Source organism: Aythya marila (genome assembly GCF_965140915.1).
Source record: "Aythya marila genome assembly, chromosome: 2".
Taxonomy (NCBI): Eukaryota; Metazoa; Chordata; class Aves; order Anseriformes; family Anatidae; genus Aythya; species Aythya marila.
In genome coordinates this window covers 61,265,038-61,289,591 of record NC_139043.1, presented here as the reverse complement: position 1 = coordinate 61,289,591, position 24,554 = coordinate 61,265,038, and the positions used below count along the sequence as shown (strand labels likewise).

Below are 24,554 nucleotides of genomic sequence, written 5' to 3'. Positions count from 1 at the left end.
CGCTAAAGACTGAGGCAAAGAAGGCATTGAGCACCTCCGCCTTTTCCTCATCTCTTGTAACTAAGTTTCCCCCCGCATCCAGTAAAGGATGGAGATTCTCCTTAGTCCTCCTTTTTGTGTTGATGTATTTATAGAAACGTTTTTTGTTATCTTTAACGGCAGTAGCCAGATTGAGCTCCAGATGAGCTTTGGCCTTCCTAATTTTGTCCCTGCACAGCCTCGCTACTTCTTTAAAGTCCTCCTTAGTGGCCTGCCCACTTTTCCAAAGCTTATAAACCCTCTTTTTCCTCCTAAGATCAAGCCACAATTCTCTGTTGAGCCAGGCCGGTCTTCTTCCCCGCCAGCTCGTCTTTGGGCACGTGGGAACAGACCGTTCCTGCGCCATTAAGACTTCCCTCTTGAAGAGCGCCCAGCCTTCCTGGACCCCTCTGCCCTTCAGAACCGCCTCCCAAGGGACTCCACCAACCAGTGTCCTGAGCAGCTCAAAGTCAGCCCTCCGAAAGTCCAATACAGCGGTTTTACTGGTCCCCTTCCTGGCCTCGCCAAGAATAGTGAACTCCACCATTGCGTGGTCACTCTGCCCTAGACAGCTCCCGACGATCACGTCCTCCACCAGTCCTTCTCTGTTTGTGAAGAGAAGGTCTAGCGGGGCACCTCCCCTGGTAGGCTCACTAACCAGCTGCGTCAGGAAGCTATCTTCCACGCTCTCCAGAAACCTCCTAGACTGCTTTCTCAGGGCTGTGTTGTGCTTCCAGGATATGTCAGGGAAGTTGAAGTCCCCCACGAGTACAAGAGCTGATGATTTTGCAACCTCTGTCAGCTGCCTGTAGAATTCCTCATCCGTCTCCTCATCCTGGTTCGGCGGTCTATAGCAGACCCCGACCAGGACACTAGCCTTGTTGTCCCTGCCGATCCTAACCCAAAGGGACTCGACCTTGTCATTCCCAACCTCGAGTTCTACAGCCTCGAAAGACTCTCTAATATAGAGAGCCACACCACCACCCCTTCTATGCTGCCTGTCCCTTCTATAGAGCTTATAGCCAGGCATTGCAGCACTCCAGTCATGAGACTGGTCCCACCACGTCTCCGTGATGGCAACCAAGTCGTAGCCTGCCTGCCGCACGATGGCTTCCAGCTCCTCCTGTTTGTTACCCATGCTGCGTGCATTGGTGTAGATGCACTTCAGCTGGGCCATTGCCTTATCCTCCGGCCTTGCCATTGTTCCCCCTGGCACAGCCCCAACAATGCTAGCCTCAGCCCCATCCCCCTTCCTACCTAGTTTAAAGCCCTCTCAATGAGCCCTGCCAGTTCCTGGCCCAGGATCCTTTTTCCCCTAAAAGATAGGGACCCGTCTGCGGCCATCAGGCCAGGTGCTGAGTAAAGTGCCCCATGATCAAAAAACCCAAGATTTCTGCGTTGGCACCAGCCCCGGAGCCATGTGTTTAACAGGTGGGCTTTCCGTGTCCTCTCTGAACTCCTCCCTGCCACCATAGGGATGGACGAAAACACCACCTGCACTCCCGCTCCATCCACTAACCGACCCAGCCCCCTAAAGTCCCTTTTGATAGCCTTGAGGCTTCTCTCTTCGATGTTATCACTGCCCGCCTGGACTATCAAAAGGGGGTAATAGTCAGAGGGGCGTACCAGGTTAGGAAGCTTCCTGGCAACGTCCCTGACCCTGGCCCCAGGGAGACAGCAGACTTCCCTACGGGTAGGGTCCGGCCGACAAATAGGGCCCTCTGTTCCCCTAAGGGCTAAATGATTTATCACACATTAAGGTGAAAACATCTACAAGAATCTCGTGTGAAAACATTGACAGCTCCCTGCTGAGTGCCATGCCATCTCCACAGCCACAGGGGAGCACAGTTAGTAATATATTTTGACAGGCTGGCTTCCAAGTGTTAACACCAAAAATGGAAAATAAGCCTTAAGTAGTAGCAAAGGACTTGGGCTTCTTTTGTGTGTGCATTAGTTTAAAGAAGAATCACACACTAATATGCCTAATGCATGTTATTGCTTTCCTAACTTGTATGATGAATCAAATACTCAATGAGCACCATCAGAGAGAAAATTAAGAAGCAATTTACTGTAGTTTTTGGATGGTGTATCTCCCTTCATTAATCCCATCCATATGTTGATGAGTCAGAAGAGTTGCAGACCCTGCTACAGAATTTCAGGGTTTGAATTAATATTATGCTCCTGTGGATGATGTTAGACTGTCATTTGTACAGAAGAACAATTATTCTCCTGGTGGGGAAGTTCTCTAGTAGAAACATCCAGTTGTTATTATTTACCTGAACATAATATGCTTCACAAGGGTTTCATAAAAATATCCAAGTTGTTTGATGATATTCAGTGATAGTAGTGTGCCTGGCTGCAAAGATATTTGAGTGCATGCACGTAGAATAGACATGTTAGATGCATCCAATTTAATAAGACTGATCTCAACCTCTCAGGAGCAGTTAGGCATTGTTTCCAAAGATGTGTTGTTTTTTAGTTTATTTATTTATTTTCCTACCCCCAGCCTGATTTAGGGAACAATTGTAGTAGAGAATTGCTTTGTTGTTTTTCTTTCACAAGGCAGGACTTTGGAAGTCTGGACCTCCAGTGCCTGGTCAGAAAAACTTTAAAGTTTGTGCTTTTTTCCACATAATTGCTGAATCTTAAAAATCATATTGATTCATAGGCTGCTTAAACCCACATTCTCCCTCAGCTAGCTACAGCTGTACCTTGAGAGAAAAGAAAAAAACAATTGTCTGAACACAATAGAAGTGGTATTGTTAAATCATGATTTCTTTCTGATGTTATTAGTCTTAGTGGTGCATGTAATTAAGGTTCATACATTTGGAAGACTTCCTGATTAATATTTACATAAAACATGTTTTCACGTTATGTTTAATTATTTTCTTGATTAGGACAACCTATCTTAAAAAAAGGATGAAGAAAAATAATTCTGTTCTCTTAAGTCTGTTGTCAGATACAACGCTCTATGCAGTGCAGAAAGCTCTCTGTAGACTTGCTGATCTGTGAGACAGTTATTCTAGGCTTGTAGACCACTGGCTCATCATGTTGTGTTTCAGAGTCTGAGATGTTAATAGTAATGAGTGGATAGGATGAAAGTGATTCTTTCTCAAGTTCTTGCTTGCACTTCCTGGGAAAATTCACTGCAGATAGCATTTTTTCCCCCCCCCTCTTTTCTTTTAAACAAAAAAACAAGTGAAAGAAAGTAAGTGACAGATTCTGATAACATTTCAAATGAATCAGTTCTGTGCATGGAATACATTTATTCTGATTTTTTATTTTTAATCTGCTAAAATACGGTCTTAAACTCTACTTTTTCTCTCCTGTTCTTATCAGAACAGATAATACTATAACTGATTTCCTCATGAGCTTATAATTCCCCTATTGATTTTTTTTTCCCTAATAATAACACACATAATAATATATAAACAAATTCTGGCAGTAGTTATTGATTACTGACTAAGGGATTCTCAGTTTTGTCTTAAAGTCAAGACAGAAATACTTGTCAGCATGAGTAGTTTTGTGATTTATGTCTCATGGTTTTGTGAAATAAGTTCTTGGCATTGGGACAGCTGGTTAAGCCCCTACAAACATGAAATGTGTTGAATGCTTCAGGAATGAGCAGACACAGAGACTAAGCTACCACTTAGCTAAGTGTCTAACCACTGTTGGTCTGTGATCATGTAGTTTATGACTACAGCAGAGCAAAGAAATAAAAAAAATTTGGATTATGAATACTACCTGTGTTGCATATAGATGAGTTCAATTTCCTAGGCAGTCAGTCCAACATCTTTTTCCTCCAGTAGATGTGCTTTGAAAAGAAAACCAAGAGTGTCTTATGTAGTATTCACCCTCTGAAAAGCAATCAGCTTGTAGTTACTTTTTCTTTGGACTGTCTAAGCTATAGAAATGGTTGCACTACAGCTTTCTTACAAATTGCAGTTATGATATTTATTTCCCCCCCGGCAATACGGTGAATGTTTTCAGACTGTAATGACAAACACTTCTTCTGGGAGTTTCTGCACTAAGAAACAATGCAGACAATGACTTGCTCTATTTCATACTATAGCTTCAGTTTTAATGACTCGTGAGGCATAAAGTACTCGAGCACCAATCTGTTTATTGACAGAGCTTAAAGACACCAAGGACTGAAGTGACAGTAGCTGTCATTAATCAGCATTCCTGTTGCTATCTGCAGAAATGCTGCATTTAGATGACCATTTGAAAGAAAACTCTAAATGCTGGACCAGATGAATTCCTCTTCAGTCCTGTCCTAAAGATTACCAAGTTGAGGGGCTGGAAGACTGACAAACAGTGTAGCTTCTGGAGGTGAGAGCTTTATCCCCAAAGCCTGAAGGACTCTGTCCTTAGCACACACAGCTGTCACCTAGAGGAGAGCAGTGTTGGAGGTGATTCAATGTTAGGGTCTAGAAGGATTGTCAGAGCTACTTCAGATGTGGCTGTCCTCTTTTTAAAAAATGAGATGTGAATTAACTGGAGGTACAACAGGTTCAAGCAGAGCTTGAAAACAGAGTGAGGAAAATCTTAAATACTTGAAGGTTTTGATTCTCTTGGGACCCAACTTGAAGTTTGATGATGGCAGAGACAGCCTCTCATGAACTTCTCAAGACTTTCTAATGAACATTCCCAGTATATGTATTCAGCTCAGTTTCATTTAACTCCAGTTCTTAGCTGGATGGTCCGAATACTGAGCGTGCACCACCTCAGTTATTTTGTCTACAGAACCCTGTTGGCAGGTTGGCACTATGCTGTTTGTCAATGTCCTTGAGAAACAATGAGAGACCAGTGGCAATCAGCATCAACTCTCACCTTTTTTATCTCCAGAAAGCAGTATTCAGCCTTTTCAGCAGAGCCTTGACATTGTGCTCTAATCTGAATTTAGAACTGAAACATTTTGGAACAAAAATATAATTAAAGCTGGGTTTGTCTCATCATCAGTTGTCCAGTAACCTTCACTGAGGAGGAATTTAAAGAATAAAAGTAAAGATATTTCTGAATTACAGCTATCCTCTAATGTTTCAACAGTAATAACACATTAATAAAAGAGTTGCACCGTGGTTAGATTGGAGATGGGGCTCAGGTGGTTTGTGGCTAGTTCAGGCCAGTTAAAAAATGACAGAAGGTGATACAGAATCTCACAGATATTTGGAACCTACAGGAAGTTTGTCACACCACTAGCAAAGGCACACTCTGCCATGTGGATCTGGAAGTTTGTGAGTTGCTCCTTATTAATCCAGTGATGGAAACATGGATGGCTTGAGAAACCTGTCAGTGTCTACAGACCTGCACACAAAGAGGTTGGAGCTGCAAAAAGTGTAGGTGGAAGAAGACTTATTTAGTCCTTTCATTTGAAGGAGATCTTAGAAGTTGAGAGAGAAGCATAAGCAGGAATATTAGAGGTGATAAACTTAGTAGACTCTTTGCTATGTCTGCTAGGTCTCCAGCATAACTCAACAAAATGGAGGTATCCTTAGGCCTCCCATTTGAATTAAATGAATCATTGGTCTTGTGCTTTTGTAGTGCTGGTGTGTTGCCTCTTGTCTTTCACATCTGATTGTAAGTCCTGTAAATGGACTTCCAAAACTTGAGTCTCTGCTGATTCTCTGAGATAATTTATTCATAATGAACTCTAAGTAGGATCTGCTGGCTGGATTTAGGAAAGGACTATCTGAAGTATTGCAGTGGGAAAACAACAACAACAAGAAACCTTATAGCTCTCTTACATTTAAATAGGGTTATGATTAACATCTGGACTGATGTATATTGACAGTTGATGGGGACTAGTTAGGTGAACAAACTAGTAAAATTCCATGTGCTGAAGCAAATAGGGAAAACAGGGTAAACAAGGACAAGGCTAGCTTTCTCTGATGCCTACTTTCTAATGTCTGCGTATTATGTCTTAATTTGGAAAACTGTTTTAATGTAATAAAGGCAAATATTAGAACACTGACCTGTTTCAATTGCCAGATGTTGGTTGAAAGGATGTAATTTGGGTAGCATCTTCCTTCAAAGCATCTTACACACACAGATACAGTAAAAGCTTTCAATCTGAATAAGGAATGTGTTACCCAGGCATCAGATTTTATGAGCTTGTGATAAGCTTCTGTCTGTGGAAGGAACTCAGCTTGAGGAACAGGTATAGAACATAAAGGAAAGCATGAACTCAATAGGAAAGACAAGTTAAAATCTTTGTTTTGAAATAAAATTATTGACATTTGGTAATTTGTATTTTCAATGCATTAATAAATGGCATTCATACTTTTGGTCAGGAATACACAGAGGAGTCTTTCAATGGCTACTAAGTTTGTATGAAAAGAGAACAAAGACATCACATGAAGTTAGTTTAACTATACTGAGGTTTTTCTCTTTTGTAAGTAAGATGTCTAACATACATTTTGAATAGGAAGGTACTCAAACAGTCAAAACTATTCATTTGATAATTCTGTTTCAGCTCAGTAGTGTTTCCCCACACCACAAATATTTCTTTTGAATGAATTTGCTACTACTGTTCTTCTGAAATTTAATTGGAACTCAACTCACTGAAAAGTAGAAAGCTTTTTATTTGATGAGAAGAATAGGTATCAGAGATCTGAAGAAGGACTTGCATGTCTGGAACCATGTCTGCCAGCTCTACCAATTAGTCTAAAACATTAAATCTCGAACAGAGGTCTTGATATAATTGCCAACGCATAGACATCCTGAGTTGTTTCACAAAGCCACATAGCCTCTGGCTTCAAAAGTGTGTGGGTCTTCTTTAGGTCTTGTGTGCCAAGCCTTTTGCTTCAAATGCTGAGGGCACTGCAAACATCGTAAGTATGTTTAGGTGACTGATTATTACCCATATTAGTGTGCGAATTCAGGCTGAAATACAGTTGAAAACTGTGTTTTGCCTAACAACCAGGCTTCTTGTAGATGGTATAGAGACATCTTTTTGTGTATGCTTAAGTCTTTATAGAGGACTTTCCAATGCAAGAAGAAACACTGCTGGCTAAAATGTGGAGACTCGATGTGTTCTGCCTGTTTCAAAGGTTTAAAATGTGTTAACTGATACATAAAAAAAAATAAATATCTGTTGTTCAAAAGCTATTTTATCTCAACTTACATATAGTGTGACAGTCTGCTTTCAAGCAATGTTTAATGTGGATTTCTACACATGGCTCTTCTAATCTAGTGTGAGGAGATACTGGCAAAAATATTCTGGGAAAGGCACCTTTCATCTGCAAGGATATCTTTTGGCCAATTTTGACCACCACCATCTTACAAAGGAAAAGAACAACCAAGCAAATATGTGAATGTTGACTGAATGCTCTTTGAGCTAGGAGTGATTCATTCTTAAAAGCTGATGTCTTTGAAGCAGCGCTATTCGGGGGAGAACGATACAGTGGATAATTGCTCAGGTCTAAATGGAGCTCTGTGACTGGATCAATACATAGAGATCCCTTGGTAGTTTTCTTGCATACCAAGTGTGAGAAAGCTTCCAGAGGATCATCATCTTAGAAATGTTCACATTACATATTTAGTCACTGGTGAAACTAACAGTTGTGACTGAAGATACCTTAAAGCTATTTTTCCCCTTGTGCTTTGAATAAGTTAACTGTCTTCCTTCGTGCTGACCTTTTCTAAACCACGCTAAAGCATGCTTTGTAGACAGCACATGGCCTCTTTTTTTATTTAGTGTGTATTCAGCTTGATGAATACTCAGACCCTCTAACTGACTAAAAGTATCCTTGATAAGAAATGGAAGGAACCCATGGGAAGAATGCATCCAATGCAGCAATTTTGTTTTCCGTGGACTACTTACTCTTGCATGGGACTGCAGCACCTCATTCTGTCACTAAGAACAGCAGTGACGTATTATTTTTCATGATACAGAGAGATAAAATAATCTAATTGTGGTAAGTTAGCTTGAATTGTCACTTCACGTTGCTATGCCTGAGACATTTTTTCAGCATCTGTTTACTGCCTGGGCCTTATCAACACTTCCCAAGCTGTACTGTTTGGAAACTTTAGTCTTGAAAGTTTGCCAGTACTGCTGAATAGTTCCAGTAATATATACGTATTGTTTTACTACCTGTTTTTTGACTTCAGTAAGGGGCTACCATAGACCACAGGCTGAGCATGGCATGGCATATGGAGAGTCTTACAGGGATTCAGTGATATGACACTGGTATCCTTTCCAAAGGATACAGCAATAATAAAAGGGGAAAACAACCTAGGCAACTGGGTAGATTATGAGACAAAGCAATTATGTAGTTCTTCAAAGGATCAAAATGCTCATCAACTTGAACTTACAGTGTCCTGAATGGAAATATGTACTTGTTTTAAAATTGCACTGGTTCTGTTTATCAGATAGGAATGTTATTATATGGTGTGAATCATCGCAGAGAATAATAAGCTACAGACCTTGCAGAAAGGAAGTTGCCCCTTCTGGAAAAATACATTTGCAGGAAAGTATTGCATTTTAGGTAGTATGACCTTGCCTAAAACTCGTATTTCCCCTTTGCTTTGTTTGTTATGTTTAACATTCCAGTCCTCTTATTTGTTAGTTTGGGGATAATCAGCTGCAGGTTTGCAACTCTGTTGCAGCTTCTTAAAATGAATTAAAATTCACTTTTAATACTAGTTCAAAGTACCTCTAAACCTTAGTTAAACAGTTTGTTAAATTTGACAGGTCACTTTTCACCTATTATTTTATTATTTTTAATAATTGCCTAGTTAGTCTTTTCTCATCTGACATTCAAATATATATATATAAATTCCTTGTATCTACTGCTAGTCTAGTAAAATATCATAAAAATTATTTTGTACGGATGTTTTCCACTTACTCCTAGTGTTATGTAACAGAAACAAATTAGAGGGGAAATATTTTGTTATTTGGCACTTCTCAGATTATGAAACAGTGTTTACTCACTTAAAATACTGAGCTCATTCCATGCAGGAATAAATCTTTAAAAGGTATTATTTATGGAAAGAAACAGTACGCTTCCTTCAGATTTTAAAGAAGGGTTTTTAAAATATTAAGGGTCAGTGGTGAAACCTCACTGAAACTTCACAGGCTGCTTAAAATAATTTATTTATTTATTTATTTTAAATCCAAATGCATAAGGATATCCAGAAGCCTGCAATCAACTTGTTAAGAGTTATTTATTGTATCTTAAAAAAAAAATATAACATATGCTGTTCTAGCCTTTATAACAGCATTCAGAGTTCAGACTGTTTTTTTTACCCTACAGAAAGGTACTGTGAGAAATGCTGAAGAGCTGATGGACTTTCTTTATTTCAGGAGCTTGTTGTGGGAAACAGTCGTCACATTTGAGCGACTCCACAGTCTGATAATTCACATACGGTCAGTCACTGTGTGCATGTGTGGGTGTGGGGTGTAATAGGGCAGGCAAAGGCAGGATGACAAAATTTTTGCTTAGGTTTTTGACAAGCTATTTATGTGACTTTAAAGAGAAGGAAATTAATAAGCAGGTTGAAACTGGCTCTTAAAAAATTCCTACTGATTTCAGTTTGAACAACATTTCCCACTTAGGATTTTTGGAGGTCTGTTCTCATCTGTCTTTCATTCCATCCTTCCTCTGGACACTCACCCCTCCTCGTGTAGGCTATAATCAGGACTGAACAGAAAGGCTGTAAGGACATGGTCTCCAATACCACATACAAGACAATTCAAATGCATTTTGAAATTAGTTGCATTGTAACTAAGCAATGATGCTTAGTCAGAGAAATTATTTTTTAGGCCTTCATTCTGTTCTTATGTTGGATCCTGATTTCAAAATAACCATCCAGATAAAAGGATATTTTATATCTGAATAATGAAAGAGATACGCAAATGAAGGGTGGCATGCTGAGGTGTGGGGATGGAGCTAGAGCTGACCTGGTAGACTACCACCAAACCCTACCCGTCTTAGAAATCCTTTTTTTTTTTTTTAACAGTCTCAATTTCTCCATACACAGCCTATTTCACACTTTAGATTAGTTTTCTTCTCTCTGTGTTTTCATTTAACTCACTGTATGTACTGGAACTCACAGGGGTAATTGCTGAAAGGTCTAGTGGCTTTCAGGATGGAGTTATAAGCAACTAATACAGGTATTTGGGGCTAAAGCTGTGGTACAACTGTTGAGTTAGATAAGTAACATGAACAGTCTCCAGGCCTGAAGAACTAACAGTCTAACCAAGACAGGCCCAAAACAGCAACTTGCACTGGGAAAACCTGAGGAATGGGAGAAATTGCTATTTGTTTTGTTCATTCCTGCTATGCTGTCAGTTGCTGCCTGTTTAATATTATTAGGGATGGTTGTTTTCACTGTAGTGTTTGGCTTCAAGTGCCTAGCTGATTTTGTTAACAGCTCTTGTTAAGAGTGGAATTCATCTTGCCTAATTGTTTTTGTCTGCCAAGGGGACATTTAGTAGAAGTTGACTCTTCTGAGTCATCCTTCACAGAGGAACTGTAGAGCTTAAAGAGAAGACCTTGAAGAAAACAGTAAACATCTATTCAGATGGCCAGTGTTAGGTGATGTGACTCCAACCTTGTTTTGCCAAGGTCATTTCTACAGGCCTATATGCATACATGACACAAGCTGCGGGGTTGGGACTGTATACCTGACCTTATATCTCATAAGGCTAGCTGTTCGTTCATTTAGTAGGGGACTTATTTATTTATTTATTTATTTGCTTGTTCACGTATTTATTTATTTATTTATCTATTTATTTTTGTGGAGTATTATAAGCATAGGAGTGTTGTCCTTGCTTAGGTAATGGTAGATTATCTAGATTTTTCTTTAGTGCTAATTTGTCTTAAATATAAGCCCCTTTAACACCTGTCTCATGTAAATGCATGTATTCTTGGCTAGAAAGGAAAACACATATGTTAGTTATTGCATGTATGTGGAAAAAATTATTTACCACTGAATACCAGCTTTCCATTGCAGACAGATCTGCAATTAGATCACTCAATTAGAGGATTCTTTTCCCAGAATCACAGAATTCTTCAGGTTGGGTCTCAGGAGGTTCTGACACCAACCCACCAACCTCAAGTTGCCTCTGTTCTACTCCCTGGCTCTCCTCAGGTAGAAGTTCTTCACCCCTGGTTAGCCCTCCAGTGCACATATCAAGAAATTATCCTTGACAGTATCCAGAAATACCCTAGTTTGCCTGAGAGGACCATCTCTATTCTTTGTATTCCCTGAGTACTTTTCCTGAATAGCATATATGTCTGTCCATCACAGCATGCCAGTTGTGCGCCCCATTCCACCATGTCTTTTATTCCAACCTTCCTGTAGTTTGGTGACTAGTTCCTCTTGTTATCTTTTTTTTTTTTTTTTTTTTTTTTTTTTTTTTAAATCAGGCAGGAGGATGTATTTGTGTCTATAAGTTTGAAATAGGTACCTTTTGCTTTACCTCTAACAGTCCTGGAGTGTCTCTTGTTTTTCTGCTGCACCATAAGCTTTCCAACCTTTGAAAACTGGATTATAATATCCCTCCCATGCTGTTCCTAGTTTAAAGCCTTTTCTCCAATTTGTTATGAGGATCTCAACACCCCTTAATACTCAGTGAGGACCTCGTGTCATAAAACACCTGTCTACAACACCAGCAGCATAAACAGGCAAGTTGCTCTTTGCAGCTTCCTGAGGAGAAGCAGAGAGGGAGGTGCCAGTCTGGTAACTGATGACAGAATGTGTGGGATGACTCAAAGCTGCAGCAGGGAAGGTTCAAACCAGACATTAGGAACTATTTCTTTATGGTGAGGGTGCTCAAACACTGGAGCAAGCTTCCTAGAAATGTGGTTGATGACCATGCATGTCAGTGTTTAATAGGCATTTGGACAACACCCTCAATAATATGCTTTAATATTTGGTTAGCCCTGAAGTGGACTAGCAGTTGGACTAGAAGATCTTTGAAGGTCCCTTCCAACTGGACTATTCTATTCCATTCCATTCCATCCTATCCTACGCTACACTACTCTTCCATCCTGGAAACCATCATGAATGCAAAAAAGAGTAGCTAAATAAATTCAAATAATTCAATCTCCTAATAAATTATTCTTGAAGCATGTATCAAAAGCTCTAACTAGCTATACTTCGTTATCCCTACTAAGTAGTTAAGAGATGATATAGTTGTGTGATTGCTGTATTCGAAGATGATGGATATAAACAAGATAAGTTTATAAGCAAAGTTCATAAGGTAAGTTTTCTAGTGTTGGTACAAGATGTTTTGGCTGTACGTTTCAGTCTGAAATGCAGATTATGAATATTTTTCATATATGTGCAGTGTAATTTATTCTGGAGCACAATGGCAAGAACTGGAATGTAATGGAGACAGTAAGGATCAAAACCACCTGGATATCCACTTACACTGGCAGAAATAATGGAGAAGCTTTCACAAGGACTTTTTCAAATCACTAGCTAGGAAATTCTTTTTAATGATGGCTCTCCAGTTTGCCAGACGTGTCAATAACAAAGATATATCGTGGTGATGCTTGGCCAGGCTTTTGCTACATACTGATACTAGTAAATGAAGTTGAACCACCTTTTTTTGTATTGGTGTTGGTTGTATATGTCTTGAAAGTAGTTTGTAGGTTAAAGGCTTCTTAACTGGTGTATTACCTTTTGCCTGCTTTTGCATGGGAACTCTGACTCTGGACATAATTCCTGGAAGGATGAGCTCTGCTCAGCCCCAAAAAGGTAGTCAGAAAGCAAACAGAAGGGAGATAATATTCAAGAGATTGAAAGGCTCTTCTGAGAAATGATGGGACTCCCACCCTGTGAATGTTGCATTTTCTTGGTAACTCTCTGTGATAAAAGACAGAGCAGACAGAAGAAAATTCTACAGCCTGGTGATGAAAATGATGAGGCTTTGGTGTGAGGAAAGATTAGAAGGATGAAGACCATTTTATTTAAAGATGAGATAAATCAGACCGTGTATTTTAGTGTCCTTGAAACAGCCAATTTTATAGAGCAGGTGTTAGCTCTTTCCCAGACTATAACAACCAGAAAAGAGTAATAAGTAATAAGAAACATTTTTTTTCAATTCAATAAATAATTCTGTCCCATCAAGCTGTGTGTAAACCAGTATCAATAAAGTAAATAGTTCATTAGGATTCACACTAGACCAGCTACTTCTACAAAGAATGAGAACAGCTGCAGTTAATTTATATATAATAAATGTTTTCTGAAGGCTATAATCTTTGGCCATCATCTTACTGATGTGCTCTGCACTTTGCTTTCTGAGCATTTTTTGCCAGCTTTAAATATGATCCTATCTGAAGGGCAAGATATGTCAAGTGAAAGAGACAGACAAGTAGTTAAGCAGTCCAATGCTCTTCTTAAATCTGTTTCTGAAAGTTCTATGAGAAAGCCAAGTTTGCTAATAATTGAATGAGGAAGAGCAATATTATATTGTCCCCATGTTCTGTGAGAAGTCAACCCTAGGGACTGCAAAAACCTTTTAAAATGATGATGGAGACTCCATTAACATTCTGCACATTTATTTTTTTTTTTCACAATATATTTCTTTCTTTCTTTTTTTTTTTTTTAAATTTTTTTTAATCTCTCTGTTAGATTAAAAGACTTAAAAATATTTGTTTCTTTTCAATATACAGGATGATTAGAGAAGATGAACTTCTCTTTGTAATCACTCATTGTAACTATGTAATCACTCATTGTCATTCAGATATGAATTTGATTCAGCTGAGTGATTTTTAAAGAACGCATGCATAAATTCCAAAGTGAAATATATTTCTCTAGACTGATCTAATAAATACTTTTATTTTGTTAATAGGAAAGGGAGAAAAAGTGATGAGAAAAAAAAAGTCTGTCAGCTTGTTGAAAATCACAAGTGATCCTACACTGGTTTCATTTAATTGTAGCACCAGCAAACTTTTTTCATTAAAACTTTTCAGAAAGTAGCAGTCTGAAAGAGCTGATTGCATTGCGTATCTTTAGTATGTACTGTATCTACTGTATGGCAGAAGGATGAAATGAAAAGAAAGCAAACTGAAACCTAGGAAAGAAAAGGTCTTTGGCAAGAACAAAAGGAAAAATGCGTGTATTTGATTGTTTAACTCATTTTGCTGATGTACAGTAAATTTCTGGACATTTCAGATGAATTGATTTTGGATGACTGGATGTATTACCAAATGATAAGAAGTTTCAAACTTAGTCACTCTTTCAAGAAAATGAGTGTGTAAATAACTTGATACATTTCTAATACATTTTGTCTTTGACTCAGACTGAGTTCAGTGAACCTGGTGTCTTAATAGTTGGGAAGTCCTAATGCTATAAACAGGGCTTCACGCAGAGTCAGGTGTTATATACCCACAGCAGAATGGCAGAATCTAATCCCCACATTTTACTAAAATACAAATTGGCTTATTTTTAGGGTTTTGATGTTTGATTTCATTATGGACTCATTGCCTCCAGTCTGAATGATATCATGGCCCAGACTTGGGGAAGAGAAGGGAAATTGTTTTTCAACGAATTTTAGGGATAAATTGTCATTAGATGCTTATAGTCACATTGCACTGGCTTTGAAGGGAGGCCCAAGAAGATGAATTTTGCCCAGTGAATGGATGATGGGCGTGCAGATGGCCTATTAATTTCCTATTTCGTGAATTTTCAAATGAAATAACTTTACATGACAAATGGTCCAAATGAGTCGGAAGTAGGTGATGGCTAAAGAAGAAGTTTTAAGTAGAAAGTAAAGAAGCTTTAAGTAGAAGTAAAGTAGAAGTCTTAAGTGATATTTTATTGTACTAATCTAGTCAAAATACCATAAGTAACTGCAGTATTAAAGGTGCATGTAGTATCAGACAGAGTCTGAAGGGAGGAACAGTATATTTTACTGGATCAAAATGTGATAGAAAATGAAGAAGCCTTTAGACAAACAAGCCTGCCTTCAGGTATCTCTACCTATCTATAGGTATCTATAGGGCCATATCTCTATGGCTCTGAAGCTCTTTCTCCTTCTATCACAGTTGCAAAAGTGTTAGTTCCACAATTCAGAATAAGGTGAACCACTTCTTGGCATGGAAATAGTCACTGGTTAGAGCAGCAGGGGTCAGAGTCACTGATTAGTCTCTCCAGATAGTGTTATTAACGTTCCAAACATCACTCCTTATTCATTTCACCCACTTGAGTCTGTCATGTCCTTTTGTGCTGATGATTCTGAGAACAAGTTTGACATACAGTGTATAACAGATGGGCAGCTAAAGTAGCTGACTGGGATAACATTTTAGCTTTCCGTAAGGGACATGGATTCTTTACCTCCAAACATTGTTTTTTTCTTCCTGTAATTGCTCACATGTTGTAGGAAACCCATCTAAGTTAAACTGTCTAGGTCTGCATGGTTGAGAGAACTGGGTAGATGTCTGGGATTTCCATCTTTGCAAGTCTATGAAAAGCTCATCTGTCACCTATAAACTGAACATGTTTGGCTGTACTCATCTCCATCTGAAAACTGACGATGGATTGTTGCTAAGTAAACTCAGCATTTGTTTGCAGGGAAGAACCTATTGTGAAACATGTGGGGCACAGACCTGTAGCTGCAATATCCACACTTCCACTCTTAAGAACTTGCCAGGCTAAGATTGATTGTTTTCTCAAAAGCACAAATTTAAATAAGTTAACTTTTCAGTGTTTCAAAAGAAAGAAGGTTTTAAAGTTGCATTTTAAAGTGCGTACTGGGCAATATGGTTTTGCTTGTTTTTTAAGGAAAATATGAAAATGTTGAGAGAAAAAGGAGAAAAGAAACAAAATAACTCATCAGTTTTACAAAACATGTATATGACTCATTTTAGGATTGACTGAAGCCCCTATGCTCAACATTCAGATTGTGCTCTGTTGTGCTAAAGGCTATTTAAAAACGATGTTCTAAAGTCTGTCCAGCTTGTCCAGCAATACCACAGTGGGATAATACAAACTAGAGACTGGCTGAGGAGAAGTGAGGAAAAAGGGAAATCGAAATGGTTGGCTGTATGTGGTTTTCAGGCCATTCAGTGAGCTTGCTGTGTATATGAATGTTGCAAATTCATGTTAATACTCAGTAAGGTGAAATCTGGAGACACACCATACCTTATTATTTTTCAAATTTTTCGCATCTTGACTTGAGATAAATTGATTCATGTAGGATAAAGAAGAGTGTTTAATGGCCTAAATATCCATTAGGAAAGTTTTATGTACGTGGATATCCACTACTGACTAACTTTAAGAAGAATTTTGGATAGATTTGGACATTGACGTATATTAGGATGGCAGTTCTTATTTTCCCTTGTTAGTAAAAAAGCAAATTGAATGAGGACTTCATTTGTACCATTAAATAATTGTAGTTTGTAATGAGTTGTAAAGGGAAAGTTTGTCTTCTCATGCAATAAAGTAGTTCTTTATTATGCTTGTGATCAATTAGGAGAAAAAAGGTGATGCTTAGAAAAGATATTGTTCTCAAGAGCTCCAGTGTTACTTTAGTAATTAGAATCCTTGTGAGTTAATATTACACAGATCTGAAAAAAACGTTATTTGTTCATATTTATAGAAAATATCTTAATGCTTCTATATTGCTTTTGACTTTCCCTCTTTTTAGATGCTTGACAAAGGGGCCAAGTAAGCCTCAAGTAGAAACAACACTTTGCACTGAAAATAGATCTCCTAAACCACCAAGGTTAACTTTCTTTCTCTTTTCTTGTTTTTCTTTCCCTCTTTCCCTCTCCTTCATTCCTTCCATCCATCCATCCATTGTTTTTTGTTTGCTCTACATGGAGAATCTCATTTAAAATGGTGTAATAGAATGGCAGAGTTTGCATTTCGAAACTGTTCTCTTCCCAGGGAAGTATCGATTCTCTTTTGCAGCTTGCTATGTTATACTAAGTGTATAAGCAGTTGGTTTTGGCCGCTATAGAGAAGTGGAAGGACAGATTGAAGCTATTGATGACATCATGTCCATAGTGCTTTGTAACTCTTGTGAAGTTTTCACGTTTTGAGAATTGCCACCAATATAATATTGGAATGCCATAAAAAAAAAAAAAAAAAAGCAAACAAACAACAACAACAAAACACACATATTTGACCTAGGCAGAGTTAAGAGAGGTTTTGTTTTGTTTTGTTTTTCAAGTTTTATGTAGACTACAATTCTTAATTTCTGTGAATTCCGTTTATTTCTACCTGACTTTTGCTTCCAATTTGAAGATAGGGACTTCCACAGGTATTATTTGTTAAGCATTCCAGCTATAATAAAGTTGCAGTGCCATCAATTTGTTGCATTATCAAAAGGCCAATTGCTTAATGTACTTGAATTGGAACTTGCTTCAGGCACAGTAAGAAAGCAACTCTGTGACGAATGGCAGTTAAAGTTAAAATTGAATATGCTGCTCTGGAAAAGTATGTTGGCATTTGCTTTTTGCTTTAACTGCAGAAACGTTGATGAAGAAAAGATTGAGTCTAATAACAATTGGGCTTGCTTTGCATAATATTGTCTTATCCATGCTATAAATCTTTGCCAATATCAGATTCACAGGACACAAAGCTCACAGACTCCTCAAAGCTTATTTGTGAAAATGCCAAGCTTTGAGATTCTGAAATTAGGCTGGTATTAAAAGATGCTAAAGAGACTTTTTCATTTTTGGTATTATTGAAAAATAGCTTCTTGTCTCTACCTTCTCTCTTTAGGAACCATACACATAGAAGGTAGTTGTGAGAAGTATTGGAAACTAACTTGAGTTTTTATATATTAAAGGTGTATATACAGCTAATCTAGCTGAAGTTCTCACACAGCTTTTCTTGGGATTTTGCTGTTGCAATTTTGAACAATTGCAACATGTCCAAACATTAAACATAATACATAAAAATATATATATAATATATATACATAGATAATATACTTGTTGAACTTCAGAACTTTCATTTTCACTTGATAAAACAACAACAACAAAAAAACACTACAAAGTGGAGGTAATTTATTTTTTATGTCTGTCTTTGTTCTGGGATAGTGAAATTTTGTGTTTCATTTTTTCCTTCATAGCCTTGTATTCAAACAAGCATGTTCCTGATAGCACTTACTATAAAGGAGGCTATATCAACCCTCCAGAGCTTGAGAATGCTTTCTGCCACCTAGCTCTCGGTGTGCTTTGCAGCTGGGTCCTATTTCAAGTTAAGATAAGACTTGCATACCATCTTTCCCCTTGTGCCTGGTTTTCCATGACAAGGGTAATCCAGCCTGGGCCAGAAAGTGTTTCCTAGCAGCTATGGTGTGCATCAGTTTGGCATTGTATGAGAACTTGTCATTATTCGAGTCTGAGTTTCTCTAGCTGATTAAACCCATGTGTTTTATTTCTCTACATCCTCTTCCTGAATTTTGAGGCATGGGTTGTTGCACACATTAGCAAAACCAAGACTAGCAAAAAGGCACTGAAACAGGTCAGTAGTATCCTCATTCCAGTCACTTTTTCAAATAATAGCCATTACATGTACCAGAAAAAAAATAAAAATAAAAATACCCCATGCCTTCAGAGATAGCATTCTTTGTAGTTTTTCAGTCATCTAGTTTGCCTTTCATTTTGGAATAGTGTTTGGTATGCTTGCATATATATGTAGGCAAATTTCTCCTTTCCAGTGCTGGAGGAGTAAGTTCTGTAAGATTTGTAATGAGGATCTCATTTCTAATGAAGTGTTCAGTGCAGCTCTGAGCCCTTTTTATTAATAGCTGTTGTAGAGCAGTTTATAGAGCAGTTTATTATTTCTTTAGATCACCGCTTATGTGAAATCATTCTTGAAGTATATATGAACAGCTAATGGTCATAGACTCTTTATTGTGTATATTTGATATCAACACTGATTATAAACTCATGTATCTTGTTGGAGCTTTCAGAGGAACTGGGTTGCCTCAAGGCCCCAGAACGTTCAGTGACATGGTTCTGAGAGAGATCTCTGGGAAAGACAAAGATTATAGCAACTGCTCATAGACAAAAAATCCTCAAAATGCAAGTCTCAGAAAGCTTAAAACATAAAGCAGAGGTTTTAAAAATAAATCAGAATGCTTATGCAAAAATGCAGTGGCTGGTGCCATAAAACACATACATGATTTTTGATGGGTGGAAAGTTTCCCAGCCAGTTGGTTCCATTTGGATCCTGGCCATGTAAGGGTGATTTGGGATGGAAAGGGCTCTAGACAATTTTGGCATGGAGGTCTCTGGATGCAGTTTTGGATAAGTCTTTGTGTCAGGAGGGAGGTTGTCTAATCCCTGTGTCTGGCATTTTCATGGGAGGGTCTCTGTGTCGCTAGCAGATGAGACTGCCTTGTCCTGGGGAGGTGACCCTATTGGGGTGCCTTTCTTCATCAGTAGCTTTTCCTTCTCCTCCTTAGTCTCTCAGGCTGGGCTGCCTCATTTTAATGGTCTTCTCTGTACCCGTGTAGAGATTTCTGTCCACTTTGGAAAGTGTCAGAGTGAGTTTCTACCCTTCAGCACATTTGTCAGGGTGCGCAGAGCAATCCTTTAAGAATGCACTGTGAGCTGGGTTGCTGTTTCAGGATTGCTGTATGCAGGAATACAGGAGAAAATGCTACAGGTATAAAAGCTACACACTGTTTTTGCTTCTGATGCAGGTGACTGAAGAAGTCAAATTTCCACCCCCCTGTGAATTAATGCCTTCCCTCCCCACACCCTGGTCAAGCAGTTTTGGAGGTGAACAGAAAGGAGTGTAGATTGTGAGAACAGCTACAAATGAGCCGTATGGTGTATTTTATAGAGCTGTCCTGAAGGAGTGACACAGTAACCTTGGCTGTGACCTTCCTCATTGATGCTGGCTGTTACACAGAGCGTTTCTAGAATTAATCTGGTGCTCTGACTCAGCCGTGCTGACGTGGTAGACCTGCTGTAATCAGTGGAGGAAATTTGCTCTCACTTGCAAGCTGGTGTGTAGGCTTTTCCTCCTTTTTAATAATGTGTTCTGAAATGTGTCTCTTCTTGGCTCCTTCCCTAACAGAAGAAGAAAGCTCAAGGATTTTCCCTGTGCAGTCCTCTTAGAAAACTCTTAATAGAGAGGATTTTAATACTGATGATTATATACAGTGCTAGCGGCGTCATTCAAATTGGAGTAACTGTCCAGCATTTGCTAGTTATGGTGGCTAGCAATACTGTCCAGATTGGAGTAACTGTCCAGCATTTGCTAGTTATGGTGCACTTATCCTGCATAAGCACTGGCAGGACTGGAGCAGGTGAGTGTGGAGTTACACATGGGTGCTTTTTATTTTAATCCTCAAGGATTACTGCACATTTCACTCACATAACAACAGCATGAAGAATTTTGTATATAAGTATCGATAACCATGGCACATTTGCATATCAACTGCACCTTGATTGCAGACTGGCTATGAGCTACATATGCCATTGTGTTTCATGGGTTCATTTGGTGGATGTGGTTTGCCTGGGCAACACCAAGGTAAAAGTGGAATGCCACTTGGCATTCCCATACAGTTCTGCTTTTATACGTTTAGTCCTGAAATACAGTATATGGCTTCTCACCCTCCAGCACAAACCTTGTCTTGATGAAAAAGAATCAGGAGTGAAAAACTGAATGGTTATTTTCTAAGGCTTATGAAGGGCTGTTAGGAAGCCATCAAAACAACCTCCTCTGTGTGAACTGAACCAGATTTAAGTTGGCAGAAACCAAATGACGATCCATAATTTACTCGGCTCCCTCGCCCATCCGCTCCTCCGCGCTTACAAAAACCTTAATCAAAATATTTGAAGGTAGTTGACAGAGCTGAAAGTGAGTAGCTTCAGTCAAACAAGAAGAAATTGGTGTGATGTTCCAGATACTTTGCTTCTATAAATGGATAAAATATCTCAGTAAACTCCAGTGGAGCTTAGCTATTTTAAATTGGCTGAGAATTTAGTACCAGACATTTTACATCATACTAATTATGCATTAGGCACTGCTTTATGACTACGCCAGCATTTTGATGGAAATAGATTTTAGAGTTTTGGTTTGGGAAGTGCAAAACACTGCAGATAAAAATGCCACTTGTAACTCTGTCACTGACTGCTAGGAAAAAGGAATTGGCTGCTATTAGGAATAACTGCATAGCACCTAGAGACTGTAAATATCAGAAGTCAATGTTTCTAGCAGAAGAGTTTACATTTAGTGGCTGAACTGTATGGGCTGGTAAGATGCACAACAAAATTTCCCCTGAGCACATCTTTAACTAATGAACCCACCAAGGCATGAGTACAGACACACAGGTGCTCATGCTGTAGATTTGTCCTGTGCTCATTGCCTTCCCAACTGCATTTTTTTCCACCATATAAATATCAGTATGACTCACACCTACTGGTTTTAATCAAGTAAAATAAAATTAAAAAAAAAAAAAAAGCCATTATCTTGTTGAATGTGTTATACTTTATCTGATTTATAAAGACTATGGCACTAAAATTTCTAATTCATGGGTGGTTGTATAACTGCTTTTTTTTTTCTTTGCTTTTTTTTTTTTTTTTCCCTACCTGGTGCCATTTTTATTATTATTTTATTGTTAGGCTTTTACTCTACTTACACACTTCAGACTACAAATGAGAGTCATGCCATCATGTTTATGATTTATTTCATGGATATAAAAGTGATGATATGCAATAATCCTCAGATATAGTAAATACTTAAAAAGACATATCACTACACTCTTTCCATTAATGTAAAGGTTGAGCATGTTAACTGGCATAATTACTACCTTTTCGTTTTCGCCTAGAAATGTAATCATTAAAATTAGTTGACAGAAAAATCATGAGACCCCTAAAACAATAAGCATGAAATAAAGAAGGAAACAAGCAAAACAAAACAAAACAACAAAAAACACACATTTTTTTCCCTCTTCCTTCTAAATGTCCAGAAGAAAACCATTGTTTCTCATGGAACCTCTGTCCTACTGCTTCTGCTCGAAAATGTCATCAGTTATGGATGTCAAAATAGAGATGTGACTGGTGCTAGTGGGTATGCTTGAAGGAAAATTAATGATACATTACTGAGGTGACAGATTCATTATTATTTTTCACCATCCTTTATAATGTGATGTGTGTGTTTTTCATGGACTCGTGTGCTTTATTTTCATCTTTGCTTTCCATCCAAACATATCAAATTTTTGGTCTGAAAATTTCCAATATTCATGATGTTTTTCCTTGGGCAGCAGGTAATATCTAGTGGATGACAAATGACTACATCATGGAAAGAGCATACAGGCAGCTTTTTCTCATGTGAAAAAATTATTTTTATATCCCCTCTATCTTTCCACTGACAAAACATAAATATACATGCACAGAACTAATACAGGCTTAATCTACCCCAGTCGGTGGGAGAGGTGCACTGCTGTCTGTGGATATGCTGTTCCTGGACAGAATGATTTCCTCAAGGGATTTATTCGAGGGATTCTTTGTCACAGCGAAGCAATGAAGCTTTAGGCTTGTCACGTGGTAGGAAATGAGGATGTCTCTGGCCAAATGGTCAGTGTGCAATGAATGGGATTTGTCTGGTCCAAAATATTGTAGGAGTGAATATCTTAAAATAGAGTAGAAACGCTGTCTAATTTGTAGTCATCAAAGCTCTGCTCCTAAATACAGCTGCAAAAAGCCCTGTACTGAGCAGAGGGAGTCCTTTCATGGGGTACAAGCAAGGAAAGCTAGTCAGGGAGGGGTTGGGTGTCTGTGAGACAGCTAGAGCTTCTCTTGCCCCCTCAGGGAGAGGAGGGCCCATGTGAAAAATGCTGAACCACAGAATTCTTTCAGTAATTTCTATAAAATACATTTCAACTTTATACAGAGATTTAAAACAAGCAAGAGGAAGGTTTGGAGGAAGGCAAAGCTGTTGGTTTTGGCTCTTGCTGGCTTTAGGAAGATAGCTGGAGGCATGGGGGAAATAAAGTGACAACCTGAAGATCATAAAACTGGTCAGGAGACCCCAGGCCTCCCTGAATTCCATGCCAGCACCCCATGCATTGGCCACACACGTGCCAATAGATGCAGAGTATAAAATATAAATAGACATATGGCACTGTAGGGCTGGCACAGAACAGGAGCTCTGTGCAGAGCAGATGTCACTGGGAAGGTTAGGTCCACAGACCACCGTTCCTTCCTTGGCATTGACATTTTGTGCCCAGAACCTGTCTGTCACGTGTGGCAGCAGCATGTCCTTCTGACAGATGGGTATAAATGCATGCATCTTGGAAACCTAGTTGAGCATCAGTCACCTCTATTCAAGAATAGTGTTGCTGAGAGGAACATGGAAAGCTGCTCTGTCACTTTTTTTTTTTTTTTTTTTTTTTTTTGCCTGTAGTTTACCTAAGAGGATGTCATCTTTGTGTCTTCACTCCCTGGTCTCTAGTATTGTGCAAAGCACTTGAGGTATTTGGCTATTGTTCAGGTGGCTTAACTGTGGAGAACAGAAGTTGTTGAAACTGTGGAAAAAAAATACAGCAGGCCTTATAACCAAAAGTAGCACTGAAAATATGCTAGCTGGTTTCCAGTGCAGCTCCTGCCCTAGAGATTCCAGAGAGGAGGGAAAGGGATTGCCTAGGATCAGAGTGATGGCAGGCTCATGTCACCTTAAGTACACAATTTTCCTTCTATAATTTAAGCCTCTTTCTTTCTCAGTTTTGCTCTCAGACAATAATGAAAATTCATTATTCATGCAGTAAATTAATAACACTGATGAGTGGGGGGCTTAATAGATAGTACTTTCTGGTGTTGTAAAAATAATGCTCCCTGAGAAAAAAGATAATAGTTTTGAAGATGGGCTTAGTCCTGCATTCTGAATCATCATACAAAGCAATATATGCTGCTGTTCTAAACTTGCTCATCTGTCTATATTGTTTGGGGGAAAAAAATAGAATGTTGAAGAGCTACTGAATACACTTAGCATGTATTCTGCATTACATATTCAGATAGCATATTTCTATTGTAGCAGGATTTAATCTTTGTTTTTTATCTTTTCTCTTTCTTTTCCCCTAACTCCTGGAACATGATGTAGTGAAATAAACAGATCTTTATTTATTTATTTTTGACAAATTTTTTGTAAGCGGTACAGTACAGTATATCCTGGAAATTAACATTCATTTACTTTAGGTGGGTTGTTTATGTAATGCTTTTTTAACACTGTGTCACATTCTTCTTTGCTGTATTCAGATTGTTTGATTTCTCACTGGTCTCTTGCCATATTTCAGTGAATGTTTCTCTTAAATTTATTTCTTATTATTTTCTGAGCAATAAGTGTGTTCTAGAAGAATTCATTGCAGCATACAATTCCAGCAGACCAAAAATGCCTTTGATGACTTACATTTATTACATTTATTGAATCCTCCTTTCTTCCAGTAAAACACTATTTGGGCTACCGATTTCTTTCTCCACCTTTAAAGGCTGCTGCTGTTGCTTACCTCTTAACTAGCCACACAAAATTGTTCAGTGTAATGGAGGCTGAAAAAGATTAAAGTGTTGCTATTGAATAAATGTTGTGCAGCTGTGGATATTTCATGCACAGAAGAG

The 24,554-nt window shown here is 38.5% G+C and overlaps 1 protein-coding gene across 9 annotated transcripts in view; it reads left to right on the top strand.

The window, feature by feature from the left end:
- Positions 1-24,554, top strand: part of PDE1C (phosphodiesterase 1C) — a 311,425-nt gene that overhangs the window by 135,385 nt on the left and 151,486 nt on the right. For 3 of the 9 annotated variants that reach the window (XM_082755214.1, XM_082755209.1, XM_082755215.1), the window contains exon 4: positions 9,326-9,388. The exons of the other annotated variants lie outside the window; for them this stretch is intronic. In XM_082755214.1, the coding sequence (XP_082611340.1) occupies positions 9,326-9,388 (63 nt within the window). The remainder of the gene's footprint in view (positions 1-9,325; positions 9,389-24,554) is intronic. 9 annotated transcript variants of the gene reach the window in all.